Genomic DNA, 17548 nt, shown 5'->3' on the forward strand with positions numbered 1-17548 from the left:
TGCATAAAAATCATTTATGATGAAAATCACACTTTTAATATTAAAAAATATCTTTTATGCATCCATTTATGCATAAAAATCATTTAGGATAAAAATCACACTTTTAATATTAAAAAAATATCTTTTATGCATATGTTTATGCATAAAAATCATTTATGATGAAAATCACACTTTTAATATATAAAAAATATCTTTTATGCATATGTTTATGCATACAAATTATTTATGATGAAATTCACTCTTTTATGATCAAAATAAAATTTCAATAAGCTTCCTTCTATACATAGAATTTAATTCTAAAGAAAGTAACACTTTTTCTTATAAAATAATTTTAGTAAGCATTTTTCTATACCTAGGATGAAAAATAACACTTTAAGAATACATATACGATGGGAATTACTCTTTTTGAATAAAAAAGTAAAACTTATTTTTCACAATTTTAAAAAATTTCGCCATAACCTCCTTTGTATGGCTGACCATTTTTTAATTTTTAACTCTCTAAAATTAATTCACCAAGAGTATTTAAATCATTCTAATGTAAACATTTTCTACTTATCAAAGAGAAACATTATGAAAAACTTGATTTTATCCATTAATCATTCATCTAGGATAAACATTTTCTACTTATCAAAGAGAAACATAATGAAAAACTTGATTTTATCCATTAATCATTTCTACTAATGTAAACATTTTCTACTTATCAAAGAGAAACATTATGAAAAACTTGATTTTATCCATTAATCATTCATCTAGGATAAAGAATGGTTGGATTTACTAAAGAAGAGAGGGCAATGCCTTTTTTCAATGAGGCACAACATCATATTCATATTAGAGAAGACAAAAATCATAAAAAAACATAAAATGAAAGAAAAGAGAAGAATCTCCAACTTACAACTCAGCCATAGCTCAGCTCTGCAGAGCAGAGGGGAATAAGAAGGGGGCTGCTCTGCGCGAGAGATGGCTGCGCGGGAGCCTTGCCCGGACAGATGGAGTCGAGGGCCTCTTTGTGCATGGGGGCTGTGGGCGGCTCCACCTTCCATCTCATCAAGGGCATGAAGAACTCGCCCAAGGGGGAGCGCTATGCGACATGGAGCGTGAGTGAAGCATGGAGGGCAAGTGCGTTTGGAGCACAGTGGATTGCCTGTGTGGAAGGAACGCCTTCGTGGTGAACGGGTTGGCGTGAAGTTCACGCTGGAGCGCAGGGGATTGTGGATCTTTGAAATGATCAAAGGTGGAAGACCTCGATATTGTTAATTTGAGCCGCCTCTAAAAAGGACGACTGGTCGTCGGATAAAGGGCTCTCAAGAGGCGGCGGAGGGATAGCCGCCACGCCCTCCAGCATTTTGACGACGAAAGATGTGGGCGGTCGGGCGGTGGGGTGTGGCTGGACACACCACAGCCCGATCAAAACCATGCGCTCCAGGCTTGCGGCGCGGCTGGCACGGCTGAAAGGAGGCGGTAGTCCAGCAAGGCAGCCATGCTGGAATTATGCAAGCGTGAACTTCATGCTTGCGGGAGGAGTGGGTATTTTGAAATAGCCCCACCTCCTTTTCCCACGTGGAGGGAGGTGGGGTTGTCGTTAATCTTGTATAGATAATAATGTGTTTATTGATACACATAATGAACATTATCACCATGAGTAGGAGGAGGACATGGTTAACATAGAGTTGGTTTAGTTAGGAGTTTTTTTGTATATATACACATACATATCCTTGCCCTCAATTAGATGGAGTTTAGTTAGGAGTTTTTTTGCATTTTACCCCTGCTTGCCTACTCTCATGTGTATGTACACATGTACACGTGAACGTGTGGGTGTGGGTGTGTGTGTGCGTGTGTGTATGTGTGCATATATATGCACATGTGTGCTTGTGTATGTACACATGTGTACATCACGTTTGGGTGTGTGTTTGTGTGTGTGTGTGTGTGTGTACATACATGCGCTCTTATGAAGTGTAGATAAGGGGAAGGAAGTGGACAAAATACACACTCTCTCTCTTTCTCTCTCTCTCTCTCTCTCTCTCTCACACACACACACACACACTATTTCAAAAACCCTCAAACACACACATACACACACTCTCTATTCACTAACTTTAAAAAGTAAAACTTTCAAAATACTCTCTCTCTCTCTCTCTCTCTCTCTCTCTCACACACACACACACACTTACAATTTCAAAAACACACACACACACACACAATTTCAAAAACCCTCAAACTATTCACAAAGCTAAATCATTCATAACACTTTTAAAAACACTTTCACTCTCTCTCTCTCTCTCTCTCTCTCTTTCTATTTCTCTCTCTTTCTCTCTCACGCGCGCGCGCACACACACACACACAATTTTCTAAACCCTCAAACAACACACACACACACACACTATTCACTAACTTTTAAAATTAATAAAACTATTCAAAATACTCTCTCTCTCTCTCTCTCTCTCTCTCTCTCACACACACACACACATGCCGTTTTAAAATTTAAAAAATCATTTTTTTTATTTTATAAAATACATAAATTTATATATGATTATTACACACACAAATATATATAAGATAATTATATATATTAACACACACATACATATATTATACACACACACAATGTATCAGGCTTTGCACATTGGGCTCTCTGTCTCTCTCTGTCTCACGGCGATTTACTGCACGAAACCAGACGGAGGAGGGGACTCGAGGGGAGCAGACGGAGTTGCTTGTTACATGCGCATCGAGCTCTCTCTCTCTCCCTCTCTCTCACAGCGATTTACTGCACGACACCAAACGGAGGAGGGGACTCGGGGGGAGCAGATGGAGTTGCTTGTTGTATGTGCATCGGGCCTCCCTCCCTCTCTCTCTCTCTCTCTCTTTCACACACACACACCCACCCAATAAATTACTGCACACGTTATTGCATGCACATCGGGCTATCTCTCTCTCTCTCTCTCTCTCTCTCTCTCTCACACACACACACGATGATTTACTGCACAGAACCAGACAGAGGAGGGGACTTAGGAGAAGCAGACCGAGCTTACCTCAGACGATTGTAGAACTCCGGGGAACAGACGGAATAGGGGAGCTCACTTACATATAGCAACCCACAAATCTCTCTCTCTCTCTCTCTCAATGGCGACAAACCTCAAAAAAAGTGGACACATGGCGGGGGCTATTAGCCCGTTTAAATATTAGTAGATGTTTCTAAAATTTATTAGTGGGAGGTGGTTGTGTCAATTTGTTCGTTTGTCGTCAAAGATATGTTAAAAATTTGGATACCCCTAGGATACTTACCTTACGATGGGGGCTTGATCAAGATTCAGGAGCCTTATTGTACCCCTTATTGCCTATTTGTAACTTTTTTGTCACAGTATGCCATTACCCCGCTGGATTCGAATTCAGGTGCCTAGTGGATCCATGCCTTCATCTAGGCTCTCACAGTAACCACTTCTGCCCCACATGGCGGGTACCCCACTCCCCCTCCCTGGGGGAGGAGGGGGTGTGTGGGGGCTGTTGGTAAAAAAGGACCTTCACACTAGCCTTCTGCCAGCAATGTGGGTAGAAGTGGTTAGTGTGAGACCCCACAAGAAGGCATGGATCCACCTGAATTCGAATCCAGCTTTGGTGAGATAATGCTTTCAAGGGTTCTTGGAAGTTGGAGTAGTCTCTACACTGTAAAACCAATTCTTCTTCTTCTTCTTCTCCTCTCTCTCTCTTTCTCCCTCTCTCTTTCTCTCATATGCTCCCGACAATACACTCTGGCCAATGGAGCTCTGAATTCAGGCCAGCCTTAGACAATATGTCCGCACACACATATCCATGGTGCCTTTGCATAGTCCACACACATTCATCTTATCTTGTACACTAGGCACTAGGCACAAAGATATACTTGGCCTGTTGGTTAGAATGCAAGCCTCCATCGGAGGAGCTCGCAAATTATATTCCTTCCCGGCCCCACTCCTTGTCAACTGTGTGTCTTGTCTGGCAGGACTTGTGTGAAGCCCACCTTCCCCAACCCCCACTTCCTTTCAATGAAACAGCAATACAGCATTTGTACAAAATTTGATATAAGTTATTAAGCAGATAAAACACACAATTAATATGACACAGACCTATACACATATAGCATTGAAGGTTACTATGCTTGATCTCAGAAGCATGGTCCCCAAAATATATGTAGACAGTGCAACGATGCAGATGAAAATTCATGTAAAAATGATAGCATATCACATTGCTATACCTTTACCCAAAAAAACCCAAAGTCAATTGTTTCAAAATAAGGCGCTCCACCAAACAAGTGAATGCAAAACTTGCCAGCTTTTATTATTGGAAGAAAACGAATAATAATCTGCAGTGTATTGTATTGTATTATATGGTTTCACATGTGTTGTGTTACCACCTGACAAGCCAGTAGAGGAAAAAAACACCAGCTTGATTGGATTGCTGCAAAAATGGTGGCTTGAAATTGTTTTACAAAAACTGTCCCGCGCCATTCAGATGAGGCAATGTAGACAATTTGCTTCCAGACTTTTCCTTTTGCTTTGCACTGAGGGAGTGCCACCGGGCTTTCAAATGAGCAGGGGAGAAAAGTTTAAAAAGTCTTCCTGCTCATTTCTACTTCGCCGCTAGTCTTGTCAATGACAGCTGATAGGCTGAAAACTTGAGGCAGCCTTGTCTGGTGGGAGTAGCTTCACCTTGAACCGAATCATGCTCGACTGCCCTCTGCCTTCAGCAGTTTCTAAAACTGGCTCTGCACATTGCACAACTTCGGGCCGCAGCAAGCTTTTGTGAAGAAGGGTGGTACCTGGGAATGACAACAAGATTAGGTCCGAAACCTGTTTGTGCTCTTGCTGGCTCATGGATTTGAACCCAAATGAGCCCGTCCATGTCTCAAGGAGCTCACTAATGGACGGTAGAATCAGCTTGTACACCCCAACCCCCCGCAGCATCGTCTCAAGTGCCTTCATCAAAGTCTTGCACATGCCTTGCTGGCGAAATTCATCCAGGGTCGCAATAAATGGCATCTCAGCCAGTGTTTTCCCATGTGTACGGACTGTCGCCACCGAGACCAACTGCTCCCCTTTGGTTAACAGCATGGTATAGAATCCACTGCAGTCCAGCCGTCTCACGTCTGATTTCCTATTGAAGGATGTTTGAAACAGTAGATCGACCCCGGTTTCATAATCCACAACAGGATCAAAACACTGCTGCAGCACTTTGTACGCTTCAGAGAGCTGCTTTTCAAAGCTCCTGGCTGCTGCATTCTTGATCATGGGCTCACTGTCCTCTTTGAAAGACCTTACCAGTGTCCACGACAGGCCTCTGTCCAGTGGGAATACACGGCCGACCAGCTTCCGGAGCTTCTTGAAGACATGCTTGCATTGCTTTGTGCAAAACCAGTGGCCTTCAAACCCTTGCTGTGGGGCCGCCTGTACACAGTCTCGATGGTATGGAACCTGGCATTGTGCACAAGAGAGCATTGTGGCAACCTTTGATGCATCTTTTTGATGACTTTCAAGGCCTTTGCCTGATCCACACTTGCCACACCGGCATCTAGGGCAATGCCAATCCCCTTCGGGGACTGCATCAAGGTACAGGCATTCAGCATGAAACGCAGATGGGCAGCTGTCACACAGCATCAGCTGGCCTCCATCACCACAGATCTGGCATATGTTATCACTATCGTCTTCAGATTGAAAAATGCTGCTGTCAGGGGAAGATGAACAATCTGTTGACCTCCGACTGGTCGTTTCGCTACTAGCTTCGCCACCCTCAGCAGCCTGCTGGCACTGCATGATGGACCGGCCATCCTGGAGGAACATATTTGCACTAGGGCGGTGCAGGCCACTACCTGCATGCACTTCAAACTTCGACAAAAGGAACAAGTCGCCACAGCAGCGGCAAAGGACGCCCTCACGAGTGATCTGGCCCTCTTTCATCACAGATTTGTCTCTCTTTCTCAGGTAGTACACAGTTTCATAGTCTGAGACTACCCCTGAGTCGATGAGCTTGGCAAAGATGCCACATCCCTTGCTGTCTTGTGCACATGAGGATTTCTTCTTTGGTGGTGTAAAAGGGCTCTCTGCTCTTTGCTTCCTTTTCTTGGAGCTTGCATTTTTTGGGTCTGGAGAGACAGACTTCCTTTTCATAGGGCTTCCTGAGGCCATGCTTCTCTTTTTTTGGTTCTTTTCCCTGTCAATCAGATTGGGCTTTGATATATAATCCTTTCAATCAGAATTTATTTTACTTTCTGCCTTTAGCTTTCTGTTTCTGTATTGCCGTGTCCTGCACGAAATCGGATTGATGTACCTGCTCAGTCAGAGTAACTTCCGGCCCAAAATTTGAAACCCTAAAGAACTCTGTGCTTTTTCTTTTAAGCACAAGGGGACCCGAGCAATTGAAGTACCAACCCTAGAATCCTTGAATGCTATGATTTTCCGAAAAGCCCAAAATTCCTTTCAAATCGATCCACGATCGCTTTGGGCACAGGAAAAAGCTTATCGCAGATCGAGGGGATTGATGGGCGAATCAGAAAACCCTAAAGAAAAAAATAGCAAATTGCCCTATGATCTGTATGCGGATGGCGCTGCTTTTCTGCGCAGGGATAAAGCAAAAAAGCAAGCGATGGGGGCTATGAAGAAGTGGGTTGGCAATAGGCGATACAGGAGAATCCTAAGATCTGTAAGGGATGGCGCTGCTTTTATGCGGAGAGGGAAAGCAAAAAAGCAAACGAAAGCAGAGAAGGGCTTGACTTGGCTATGGAGGAGGAGGTGCGATCGATAAAAAACACACACGTTCGAGAAAAGCGCGTTTATACTCCGCGTGCTACACGTTTATGATATAATCCCTGAACAACTCTTTACGTATCTTATAAGGTTGTATTAAGGTTAACTCAGTCTTCAAAAAAAAATTGAAAGGCTTCCTACCAACATATATGGTCTTCTTACCTTCAAATAATTTTACTTTATATGGTCTTCTTACCTTCAAATAATTTGGAAGTAAAAAGCCATATGAATGCAAACTCATTGAGACCTTTGCCACTTAAAGAGTAGAAGAAAATACACGTAGCTTGGAAGTTCAATTATATGTTGGATGGTAGTTAGTTATGTATTTATAACTACTATTATGCGCCCTTCAAGAGAGGAGTCAATCTAACAAACTTCTTAGCAAGTGCCCAAGACACAATGAGATTGCCTACCCATCGTAAAACACTTTACTTTACTTGATTTGACGAGAAGTGGTTGTGCGTGTTGGCTTAGCAACCAAAACAATCCTCCTCATGGTACATGTGTGACGCCATCAACAAACAAAACATGAGAGTCACCATGTGTGGGAAAGAAAGTGTGACTTTTATGTTCAAACTTCAACAATCCTCACTTTAGTGGTGAAAAGTAATTTAGACATTGGAATTTGGAAGTAAGATATCTTTATGGTCCACCATGCTTAATGATTACATAGACTAAGCAACCTTCTTCCATCCACCAAATAACTCCAAAACCAACACATTAATGCTAAACTACAATCCCAACAAGGTAACTAATCTAGTTAAGTTAGCCCCACCCCCCCAAAAAAAAACATTTCTTTTGAACAATAGAAAACAATACATTAGAAACTTTAAATGTGGTTGAATTATCGTTTAGCACTCCTACAACGTTACAAAGGTTGTCTTAACTTTTAAAATAGTCCTTTAAATTAATTTTCATATAGAAGAAGATATTGCTACATATGGATAAACGTAAGTTTGACCATATTATGTTCCATGCTTAATTCAATTAATGATCATTGAGACCACATACCATCTACATAGATCCACCGTTACCAAACATTATGTTGCCATGCCAAACTATTCTTTAGAGAACTTATTTGAACATCAATAGTTAAAAGTTGTTTCTTTTCTTTTTGTAATCTAAATTTTTTCGACATTGATGTAAAAGTTAAAGGAAAAGCTATGAAAAAGTAAATATGGTTGATTATCAAAATTTTGAATACAATTTGCAAGGAATAGTTATGCAAGGGGAATTCCACCTTCATAAAGGAAAAGCTATTCTAGTTTATTATCAAAATTTTGAAATCAATTAGCAAGGAATAGTTATTGAACTCACAAGGCTTGAGTGGGTTTCCTAAGGTCTCAGAGGAAGTCAAATAAGCTTTGTTTAACCAATGTTTCCTAACTAATGCTCCTCATTTGGCTTGAGTAACCTTATGATAATACTACTTACATATGCCCAACCACTACCACATATACACCCACATGTGTTTTTTCTTCCATATAAGAAGCAAAACAATGCGACTTAAAAGTGATTAATCTTATCCATGCTACTTTCATTTAAAAATTAACCATATTATATACAAAACCATTGATCTCATGTGTTTCCCCATAAAATACTTAGTCCAATATATGACCAAATATTCCTTAAGGTTGACTAGATATTTGCACAGTTCTTCATGGTGGATGTTTAATCACTAAATTGGACTGTGGAAGGTCCTAGAGATTCTCATGCCCATAAGAGGGAGTTTTTGCTAAGCCAAATTATAAACACACTCCCATTAAGTCATTATCTAACAATACACGAAAGACTAATCAGTAGATGAACCGTATGCTAATTTGCATGTATGGATGCTTGTTTTATATATATATAAATGTGTGTATTACATATGTGCATACGCTGCACACACACACACACACTAGCACACATGCATGCACACACACACACACACACACACACACACACACACACACACATAGAGAGAGAGAGAGAGAGAGGTGCATCTATGTGTGTGGTGAGTGCACATGTGTATATTATTAGAAGAAGTAAATGCAAGACAAGTGCCACAGACCACCTACATTTACTATCATGCCGAAGTCCATTTCAGCTGGACTTGTCAATATAAAAGTTTGAATGTAGCCTTGTAGTGATTCAACCTTATGTTTGAATCTAGCATTATATGTCTTATAGTTTTCTTAAATAAAACTAGCCCCATATATACTATAGTTTTCTTATAGGTTCGTATTTGAGAGAGAGAGAGAGAGAGAGAGAGAGAGAGAGTTAACATAAAGATTCATTCGCATAAATGGAGAAATATATAAGACCAAATGTTTGTATTTGAGAGAGAGAGAGAGAGAGAGAGAGAGAGAGAGAGAGAGAGTTAACATAAAGATTCATTCGCATAAATGGAGAAATATATAAGACCAAATGTTTGTATTTGTGTGTGTGTGTGTGTGTGTGTGTGTGTGTGTGTGTGAGAGAGAGAGAGAGAGAGAGAGAGAGAGAGAGAGAGAGTTAACATAAAGATTCATTCACAAATGGAGAAACATATATGACCAAAGAGAGACATACGACATACAAGAGACATTTATATTCACCATAAAAGACAAGCCCTAGTACTTGACCCACCTTCCTTCTTTACTGAGAATTAGGCAAATTTAAGACTTTTTTGCAGGCTAGATTAAAGGCCTTTAACCACTTTGCAAATAATTTCTCCTAAATCAGGTGATCAGACTCTCTAATTGGATGATTGGACCCTACCGATATTTATATTCACCACCATAAAAGACATTTGGCATACATGAAAATTAAAAGTGAATATTCTCCACCACAAAAGGACACACTATGGTGTCAATCCTCTTTGCAAAATGATCAAGCACCATATATTGAGGTCTTCCTTAAGCTTCAAAACATCTTCTTGATGATTAACCCAAGAAGGTGAGGACATGGACAAGGAGTCAAAGAAGAGTATGGTACTCTTTGTTCGGGATAATCCATGAACATGCTTCACATGTGCATTGTAACAAGCTAAAAGAGTCCAATGGTCACTGTAATTAAATAACACTAAGATTCCTTGTTTAAATAACCAAAGCCAACTTAAGTACATGTACTTAATCGATTATTGGAAAGAAAGCAAACATGTGGTTTGCAAGGTTCCAAAGAAAGTTTTCAATGTTGCAATGTTATCAACTCAAGAGGCCACATAACTGAACCACATGTCCTCTCTAGGATTTGTCTTAGTAGGGTATTTTGCATCCACCTATAGCATAGATTGAGCATGGTATAAATAGTATGTTTATTTCAAGACAAAGTATTAATAAGAGGAATTATATTGAGCACACTTGTTAGATTGGGAGGACACAAAATTTATTGTTTGAAAGGGATACATTGTCGCGTGGCTCATGAGGGATTCCATGATAAAATTGGGTTTATGTCATGTGTTCTTGAATTTGGTGAACACTACCACATGTTGTCATGTCAATCTTCCTTGGAGCCACTACATTCATAAGATTGTATTTAGATATCTTTAACTGTTGTAGTATAGTCTCCTTTGTATTGGCTTCTTTGTTTCCCAAGGCATTGTCAATCGTATAAAGAATGTTTCTAAACTCCTGTATACAATGAAAAATCTCCTTGCTTGTGCTTATGTCATTAGTCTCGACTACATTGGCAGGACTTGAAGTCCCTTCCTCATTCAATGATCGGAGAATGGCTTGCATGTGTGGAAAGTAATGTGCAATTATCAAGCATATGCCATAGAGGTGCTTGCACTCACTACTCCAATCCGGACAATCACAATAGTTAGATTGCATGCTCACATGGTACCACTGACTTGGATTAGTGTCACTCCAGGTCCTGAAGAACAATGTCATCTCATTCACAATCACAAAACATGATAGCTCACTTTGATACCATTGTGGATTTTTCTCCCCCCTCATGCAATATGTAAGTGTGTCTCTTTGATAATCCATGGTTGTTGAAGCATTTGGAATCAGCAAGATTAATAAGAACTGAGAACATAACAAGATACATAACAAGGAGATATAAAGTATGCATAAGTCACCTGTTTCTTGCTTTTGCTTGAAGAACTCAAGCAAGGTTCCACCCATGCGAGTTTTGGTTTTGGAATCACCAATAAGTGCATTCAATAGATCTACCATAGACCTCCCACAGGAGAGTGTATTTGGTATACTACCACAAACTTTCTACCATCCTCATTCTCTCCCAAGTAAAGTTGATCTTTCATTCTTCGTCACTTCTTCAAAAATCAAGCATCCCTCTACTATCAAAACCTTTTAGGCTCTCCAATGTCACCAATTAATCCCCATTCCATTTCTCTCTTCATCAAGTTATAATTTTCCCTATTAAATGAAAAATATGTAATAGATAATAGGAAATCGGATTAAGTCTGATTGTTAAACATGACTGTGCTTGGATTGGTATTACGAAAGAGTTCTTCCACATCTTGGTCATCACTTGTGGTGCTATAGCTTATATCATTATGGGAGTCCTCTTTAAACTCAAAAGCACTTGGGTTCTCCTCAAGGTAATCCTTGTTTCTAGAATAAAGATCACATGAATAAGAACTAGTTGATGTACACATATTTCAAATCATACAAGTATATATAAATTTATATTGTATGCTATCTATTAGTATGAGTATATAGGCAAAGGAACATTATACAAATTCATTCTATTGTATGCTATCTATTGATATGAGTATATAGACAAAGGTATGTATACATACATCCATTTATATAAATTATACATGAGAGAGAGAGTAAGTACCACAAACTTAAGATGATCACAATCAAATTTTCTTCAATAGTTCATCTTCCTCTTCATATAACGTAAGTGCTTATTGCATGAGAGAGAGAGAGAGAGAGAGAGAGAGAGAGAGAGAGAGAGAGAGAGAGAGAGATGAAGCATCTACTAAAGACCCAATGGGCCTATGAGACCAAATTAATACAATAATGTCCATGGCATATCTCATCATGGAATGAAAAATAAAATAAAAATAAAACAAAGCTATCTCACTGGGTTGATACAAAATTATCCATGTAATCTCATCATGGAATACCAAGAACACGGAACATGGAACATGAGAGGAGCATTAGCCCCCAATAGATGGTATACCACTCTCCAAAATGTCAAGCATGGGGCTAATGAGGATGGCCGAGAGGTCTCCCTCAATAACGTCACGTGGAAAGGTAGCTCGATGGTGGTAGAGCATGTCTTAGATCTGAAGTTAATAAGGGGATCGAGGCCAACATCCAAGGGGCTAGGGGCATTGGGCACGTTGAAATGCGGAGGCCTGGCCCCAAGTAACTCCTCTCACGTGAGGTGGATACGGAGTAGTCTAAGATGGGTCCATAAGATCCACTATATGGGTGTCCACCTCCTAGGTCTGGAAGAAGTCGGTGATGGTTGGCTAGCCAGACAGGGGTTGGGGGTGGCTGGGGGTGAAGCTCTCTCAAAGAAGTATCCTTGTGTCTATGGAACTCAAGCAGGAAGACCTCGAGGCAGCAACACTAGTCCAAGAAGTCAATGATCCTAGAGAGTGGACCAAATCCCTCATGAAAAAGACAGTGAAACCTACTACAAATCCGATAGTGTATTGGGAAGAAACACATGTAATGATCCTCTGTCTCAACCTCTGTGTGGCATAATTAGCAGATCCTCTTCTCCATGGTTCTCTGTATGAGCTCCCTAGATCTAAAGAAGCACTTAGCTCTACTATCTTCAATCAAAATCCACATGGCATAGGACATGTAAACACTCGGGTAGCCTGGCTATGCTGGATAAATCCATCCTCAATGAGTGTGAGGAAGTGATCTCTGTAGAAGTGCAAACTTCATTGGGAGCTCCGAAGGTGTGATCTATGTGCAGTGGGTGTAGAGGCTGAGAAGATCTAACCGGATAACCCGGTCCATACGGAGCCTATATACTAAGAAAAGAGGACTCTAAAGTATACTGAAGGGGTGGGAGGCTGTCCATACGGAGCCTATATACTGAGAAAACCAAGTGGAAACTAAGGCATACCATACTCTAGGGTGGCCCTCGAGTGTTCACCATCACGAGGACTCTAAGGCAAGCCTCAAGTACCTATGGGGAGCCATGTGACTAATGTGATGGAGGTATGTGACTATTTGGAAGAGTGCATCCACTACCATTGGGGTTGCAACAAACTCTACTTGGATAATTTGGTGATGGTTTGTTGTGGATCATACGGGAGAACATCATGACCTGGGGCCTCTCAACTCGTACTACAAGGGAATGATGGGTTTTGCCGGTGCATATACTAGCACCAAAACATGGCATTGTAAATGCCTCGAGCATCAGTATGCACGTCAATATACGCATCGATTCATATTCGTTAGTATATGTCGGTATATAGGCATGTGTGATTGCATAGTACTGGTGCTCATACCAATGCCTATACATGTGCTCTATTGTCAGGACAAGGGTAAAGCTAGGGGGAGTTGGGCAGTTTAGGGGAGTCTGGACTAGTGTGGATGGCCAAGGCTATAGTTAGTCGACTAGGGTCTATATCAGACAGTTGGGTGGAGAGTTGCCCTCCTATTCTCTTCATGGAGGTCTATATCAGACGATTGTTTGGAGAGTTGCCCTATTCTCTTCATGGAGGTCTTATGGAGGCCTCATACTGGTATCAAAGTGTCTACACGCTAGCCAACTATGCTACCATCGCCCAACCACAACAACCCACGGCACCACAACGTTGGTCGTTGAAGGGCAAACAACAGTCTCTCCCTCGCCTTGTCCGCATTAGCCATGGAAGAGTAGCCAGTAGTAGCCACGCTGGCACACCAACCGTCGCAAGGAGAGAACAAGCTCTCTTTCTCTTTTACTCGCTACAGCAACCGGCCACAATAGCATAAAAGCTACTGTATACAGAATTTACTTGTTCTTTCTCAAAGTTTACAGACCATGCAAGCGACTCTCTAGCAATTGGTCTCGCTAATTTAGGGTTTCGGAGTGTCCCAGTTGATACCACAGGGGCATCTTGTTAAAATTACAGCAATGTGATGAGCTATGGTGGATCAAATGCTAGAATCAACATCATTAACAAAGTGATTAGATGATAATTAAGACGTAATTAACTAATAGCTTAATGTAGGCATGGATAATCAAAAACCTACAAATTCTCATTAGGCCAATGCCTCAATTTATAGAGTTTACATCCAAGCATCTAATCCCGCTGATTTCTCCTTGATTCACTCCACCTCTTTTGTTTGATTCTCTCCACCTCTCCCAGAATATCTCCACACTTCCTAAATCTTCTTATGCTACCCTTTATTCTCTCCTAGTAGATTCTTCTCACCTTTTCACAGGTTCTCTCACATTTACTAATTCTCTTTTACAACCTCTAACCAAGGGCTTGTTCCCGCACACACCCTATTCACTTGTATATTTCAACACCTCCCCTCAAGTGAATACTCCTAGCACACCTAGACCCTATACCAAGTTTCCCTCTTACTTGATAGTCCGCGACCAGTGCCTAGCACACCTCCCCTCAAGTAAACTTAGCACACATGGACCCTGTACCAAGTTTCTCTCTTACTTGATAGTCCACGACCAATGCCTCAAGTCCCTAAACTCATAGTCCTTGACACTCTCTCTCTCTATGCGTCCAAGGCTACTATAAGTGCCCACGACCTTGACTAAAGTGCTCACACATACATCTACCACGTGGCCTACATCATTGGTGGCTCAGAGGTGGTTTTACTTTGTTGGGGCAGGTTACATTGGGTTGTGGGGTTTCTCTCTCTCTCTCTCTCTCTCTCTCTCTCTCTCTCTCTCTCTCTCTCTCTCAGAAAAGATGATCCGACTCCACTTCCTTTGGAGCCTCCATGAAATTTGCCGATGTCGTTCCTTCTCCACTGGGTTTGCTGTAGCAGTCTCTTGCCATGTGTCCTGGCTTTCCACAGTTGTGGCAAGTGAAGGTCCTTCCTACTTTTTCTTCTCCTGCTGTTGAGTCGAGCCATTTCTTCTCTTTGCCTCTGCTCTCTTGCTCTAGTAGAGCTCCTTCTATCTCGTGTAGCTTCAATTCAGGTACATTCTTTAGTGTTGCTATAATATTTTCATATTCACCTTTGTCCACACTCTTCAGAAGCACTGCTAGTGCCTCATCATCTTCTACCTTTTTGCCAATAGCTGCCAGTTGTTGCTTAATGCTTTTATATATGTTCAAGTGTGTGATTAAAGGTTCACTTTCCTTCATATCCAATTTGTAGAATTGCATTAATAGATTTATCTTTGAATTTTTAGCTTGTGTGCCAAATAATTTATTGAGTTCATCCCATGCATCTTTTGCCCATTGTATCCCTGTGATGTGATGAATGATTTCATCATTTAAACTGAGTGCAATAAGTCCCAATGCTTTTTCATTCCTACTCTTCCAATCATTTTCCCCTCTCACCTCTGGGCATTCATCTCTTCCCTCAACTAGCCCCCACAGATTTTTCCTCATGAGCAGATACATGGTTTTTGTCTGCCATGTGTAAAACTGTTCCCCATTAAATTTGGCTATTTCTTGTGCTGTACTCATGATGATGTGAAGGGGGTCTTACCTCTTGATCCAATTTCAAGATTCATGGGCAGTGTCTACCCTTTTACAACTCAATCTGGTGTTTAAGAGATGATTACAACACATTTATCAGCATAAAATCACCAGAAATTACATTAAATCAAGGGTAACCAATTTGTACGGAATGGTTGGAGTATCAAACCATCTCCGAATTGCAATCTGAAGTTATAGGGATCTGTATCAGATACCTAATGGTTAATTTGAACCCTCAATTGTACCAAAATACAGTGATTAGCACTGGTTAATCACTGATTAGCAAATCAATCCTCTATTTTGTGTGTAAAAAACAGAGTATGCGGGAGCCCAGATCTGAGGCCTTAGAGTTCAAATGAGCTCAAATGCTTTCAAGGCCATCAATAGCAATTAGTCGAGTAGAGGATTAAGCCAAGAAACACAAGATTTGACCAAACATTGAATGCTTAATCTCTGTTTTACCAAAGTCACCTACAGATTTGATGAAGAGCTTGGATCTCACTGTAGACTTGATCAAATCAAATTCTGACTTCACCAGCTTGTAGAGCATGCTTGAAAACCCCCGAGGCTAAGAGGAATTAGATCAATTTGATTTGGAGTAGACAAGATCTGTAATTTTTTTTAGAAAAAATTGTGCTAGAAAAACGCGATTTGCTCCTGAATGTGCCGACGGTTTGATGATCTTCTTGCATGGGCTGGAGCCCAATGGTTATGGCTAGCTAGGACTGAAAGGTTTTGAGCTAATGTTGTGCCTAGAGTGAGAGGGAGCTCCTCCACTAGCTGGGGGTGCAGAGGTTAGTTGAAAAAAGAGGAAAAAATATTAATTAGCTACTAATCCCAATTAGCAAAGTGATTAGCAAGATAATGGGCTCATAAACTTGATGGATTCTAGGCTTGGCTCTGATACCATGTTAAAATTATAGCAATGTGATGAGCTATGGTGGATCAAATGCTAGAATCAACATCATTAACAAAGTGATTAGACGATAAGACGTAATTAGTGAGCAATTAACTAATAGCTTAATGTAGGCATGGATAATCAAAAACCAGCAAATTCTCATTAGGCCAATGCCTCAATTTATAGCGTTTACATCCAAGCATCTAATCCCATCTCCTTGATTCACTCCACCTCTTTTGCTTGATTCTCTCCACCTCTTTTGCTTGATTCTCTCCACCTCTCCCAAAATATCTCCACATGCATGGACACATCAACGAACGAAGAGTTCGTGTCATGATTGATGATGGGGCTACACATAACTTTTTGAATTATCAGTTGATTAAAAATTTAAAATTACCATAAAGCCCTAGTGATGATAAATACATGGTACATCTTGCTAATGGGCATGATAAGCATGTATGGGACACGATGGTGGTTAAGCAAGTACCACTCATTATTCAGGGAATGAAATGCACTTCGATTTTCAAGTTATGCATATTACTAGAGTTGAGTTTATTTTGGGTCATGAATGGTTGTTTCATTTAGGACCATCTCTTTCTTGTAGTTATCTAGATAATACTTTTGATTTTGCGGTCAATGGTAAACAAGTTTGTTTGCAAAGGTGAGCATGATGTGCCCCCATCTCCACTCATTTGTTCTGCTACAGCCTTGTACATGCTCATGAAATAGAAAATCTCTTTTTGTGTTACATGTTTCCTTTAGTTTTGTCTCATGATGATGCTAGTGGTGGTGATTTTAATTCCAATTTGAGTATTAAATCTCTCAATTCTATCATATGTGAACAACATGTTAGTTCTATGCGTAATAATGAACAAGCTCAAATTTTTCCTAAGCTTACTCAACAAGTTTCTAATTCTTTGCAAAGTATTTTGCTTGAATTTTGTGATGTGTTTCCAAGAGACTTGCCGTCTAGTTTGCCCTCTGAGCGCAATGTCCAGCATGCCATTGAAGTGTTCAAGGATGCTAAACCAATCTGCAAGCCTCCGTACTAGAGTGAAGCCAATGAGGTAGAGCATCAGCTTGCTAACTACCTCGCCAGGGTCTTCATTAGGCCTAGTAATTCGCCATGTGCATCACCAATTTTATTGGTGAAGAAAAAAGATGGGTCTATGCATTTATGCGTGAATGCAATTACGATAAAGAATAAGTATCTATTACTGTGAGTTGATGAGATTTTCGATCAACTGCAAGGTGCACGATACTTTAATAAGATTGACTTAAGATCGGGCTATCATCAAGTTTGCATCCGCATGGAGG

General features: G+C 40.6%; 1 protein-coding gene across 1 annotated transcript; it reads right to left on the reverse strand.

The window, feature by feature from the left end:
* Positions 1–4287: 4287 nt before the first annotated feature.
* Positions 4288–6811, reverse strand: LOC147640124 (increased DNA methylation 1-like). The gene has a single exon (XM_086777355.1). It carries the CDS (start codon positions 6150–6152, stop codon positions 4620–4622), a length of 1533 nt encoding a protein of 510 aa, XP_086633481.1. The 5' UTR covers positions 6153–6811; the 3' UTR covers positions 4288–4619.
* Positions 6812–17548: the final 10737 nt, after the last annotated feature.

The sequence above is a fragment of the Cibotium barometz genome, chromosome 3 (genome assembly GCF_041138505.1).
Source record: "Cibotium barometz isolate CiBa-2024 chromosome 3, ASM4113850v1, whole genome shotgun sequence".
NCBI lineage: Eukaryota > Viridiplantae > Streptophyta > Polypodiopsida > Cyatheales > Cibotiaceae > Cibotium > Cibotium barometz.

Bases quoted from the DNA above. Each gene is read 5' to 3' on its own strand.
- LOC147640124 (XM_086777355.1), bottom strand. From the start codon at position 6,152: ATGGCCTCAGGAAGCCCTATGAAAAGGAAGTCTGTCTCTCCAGACCCA.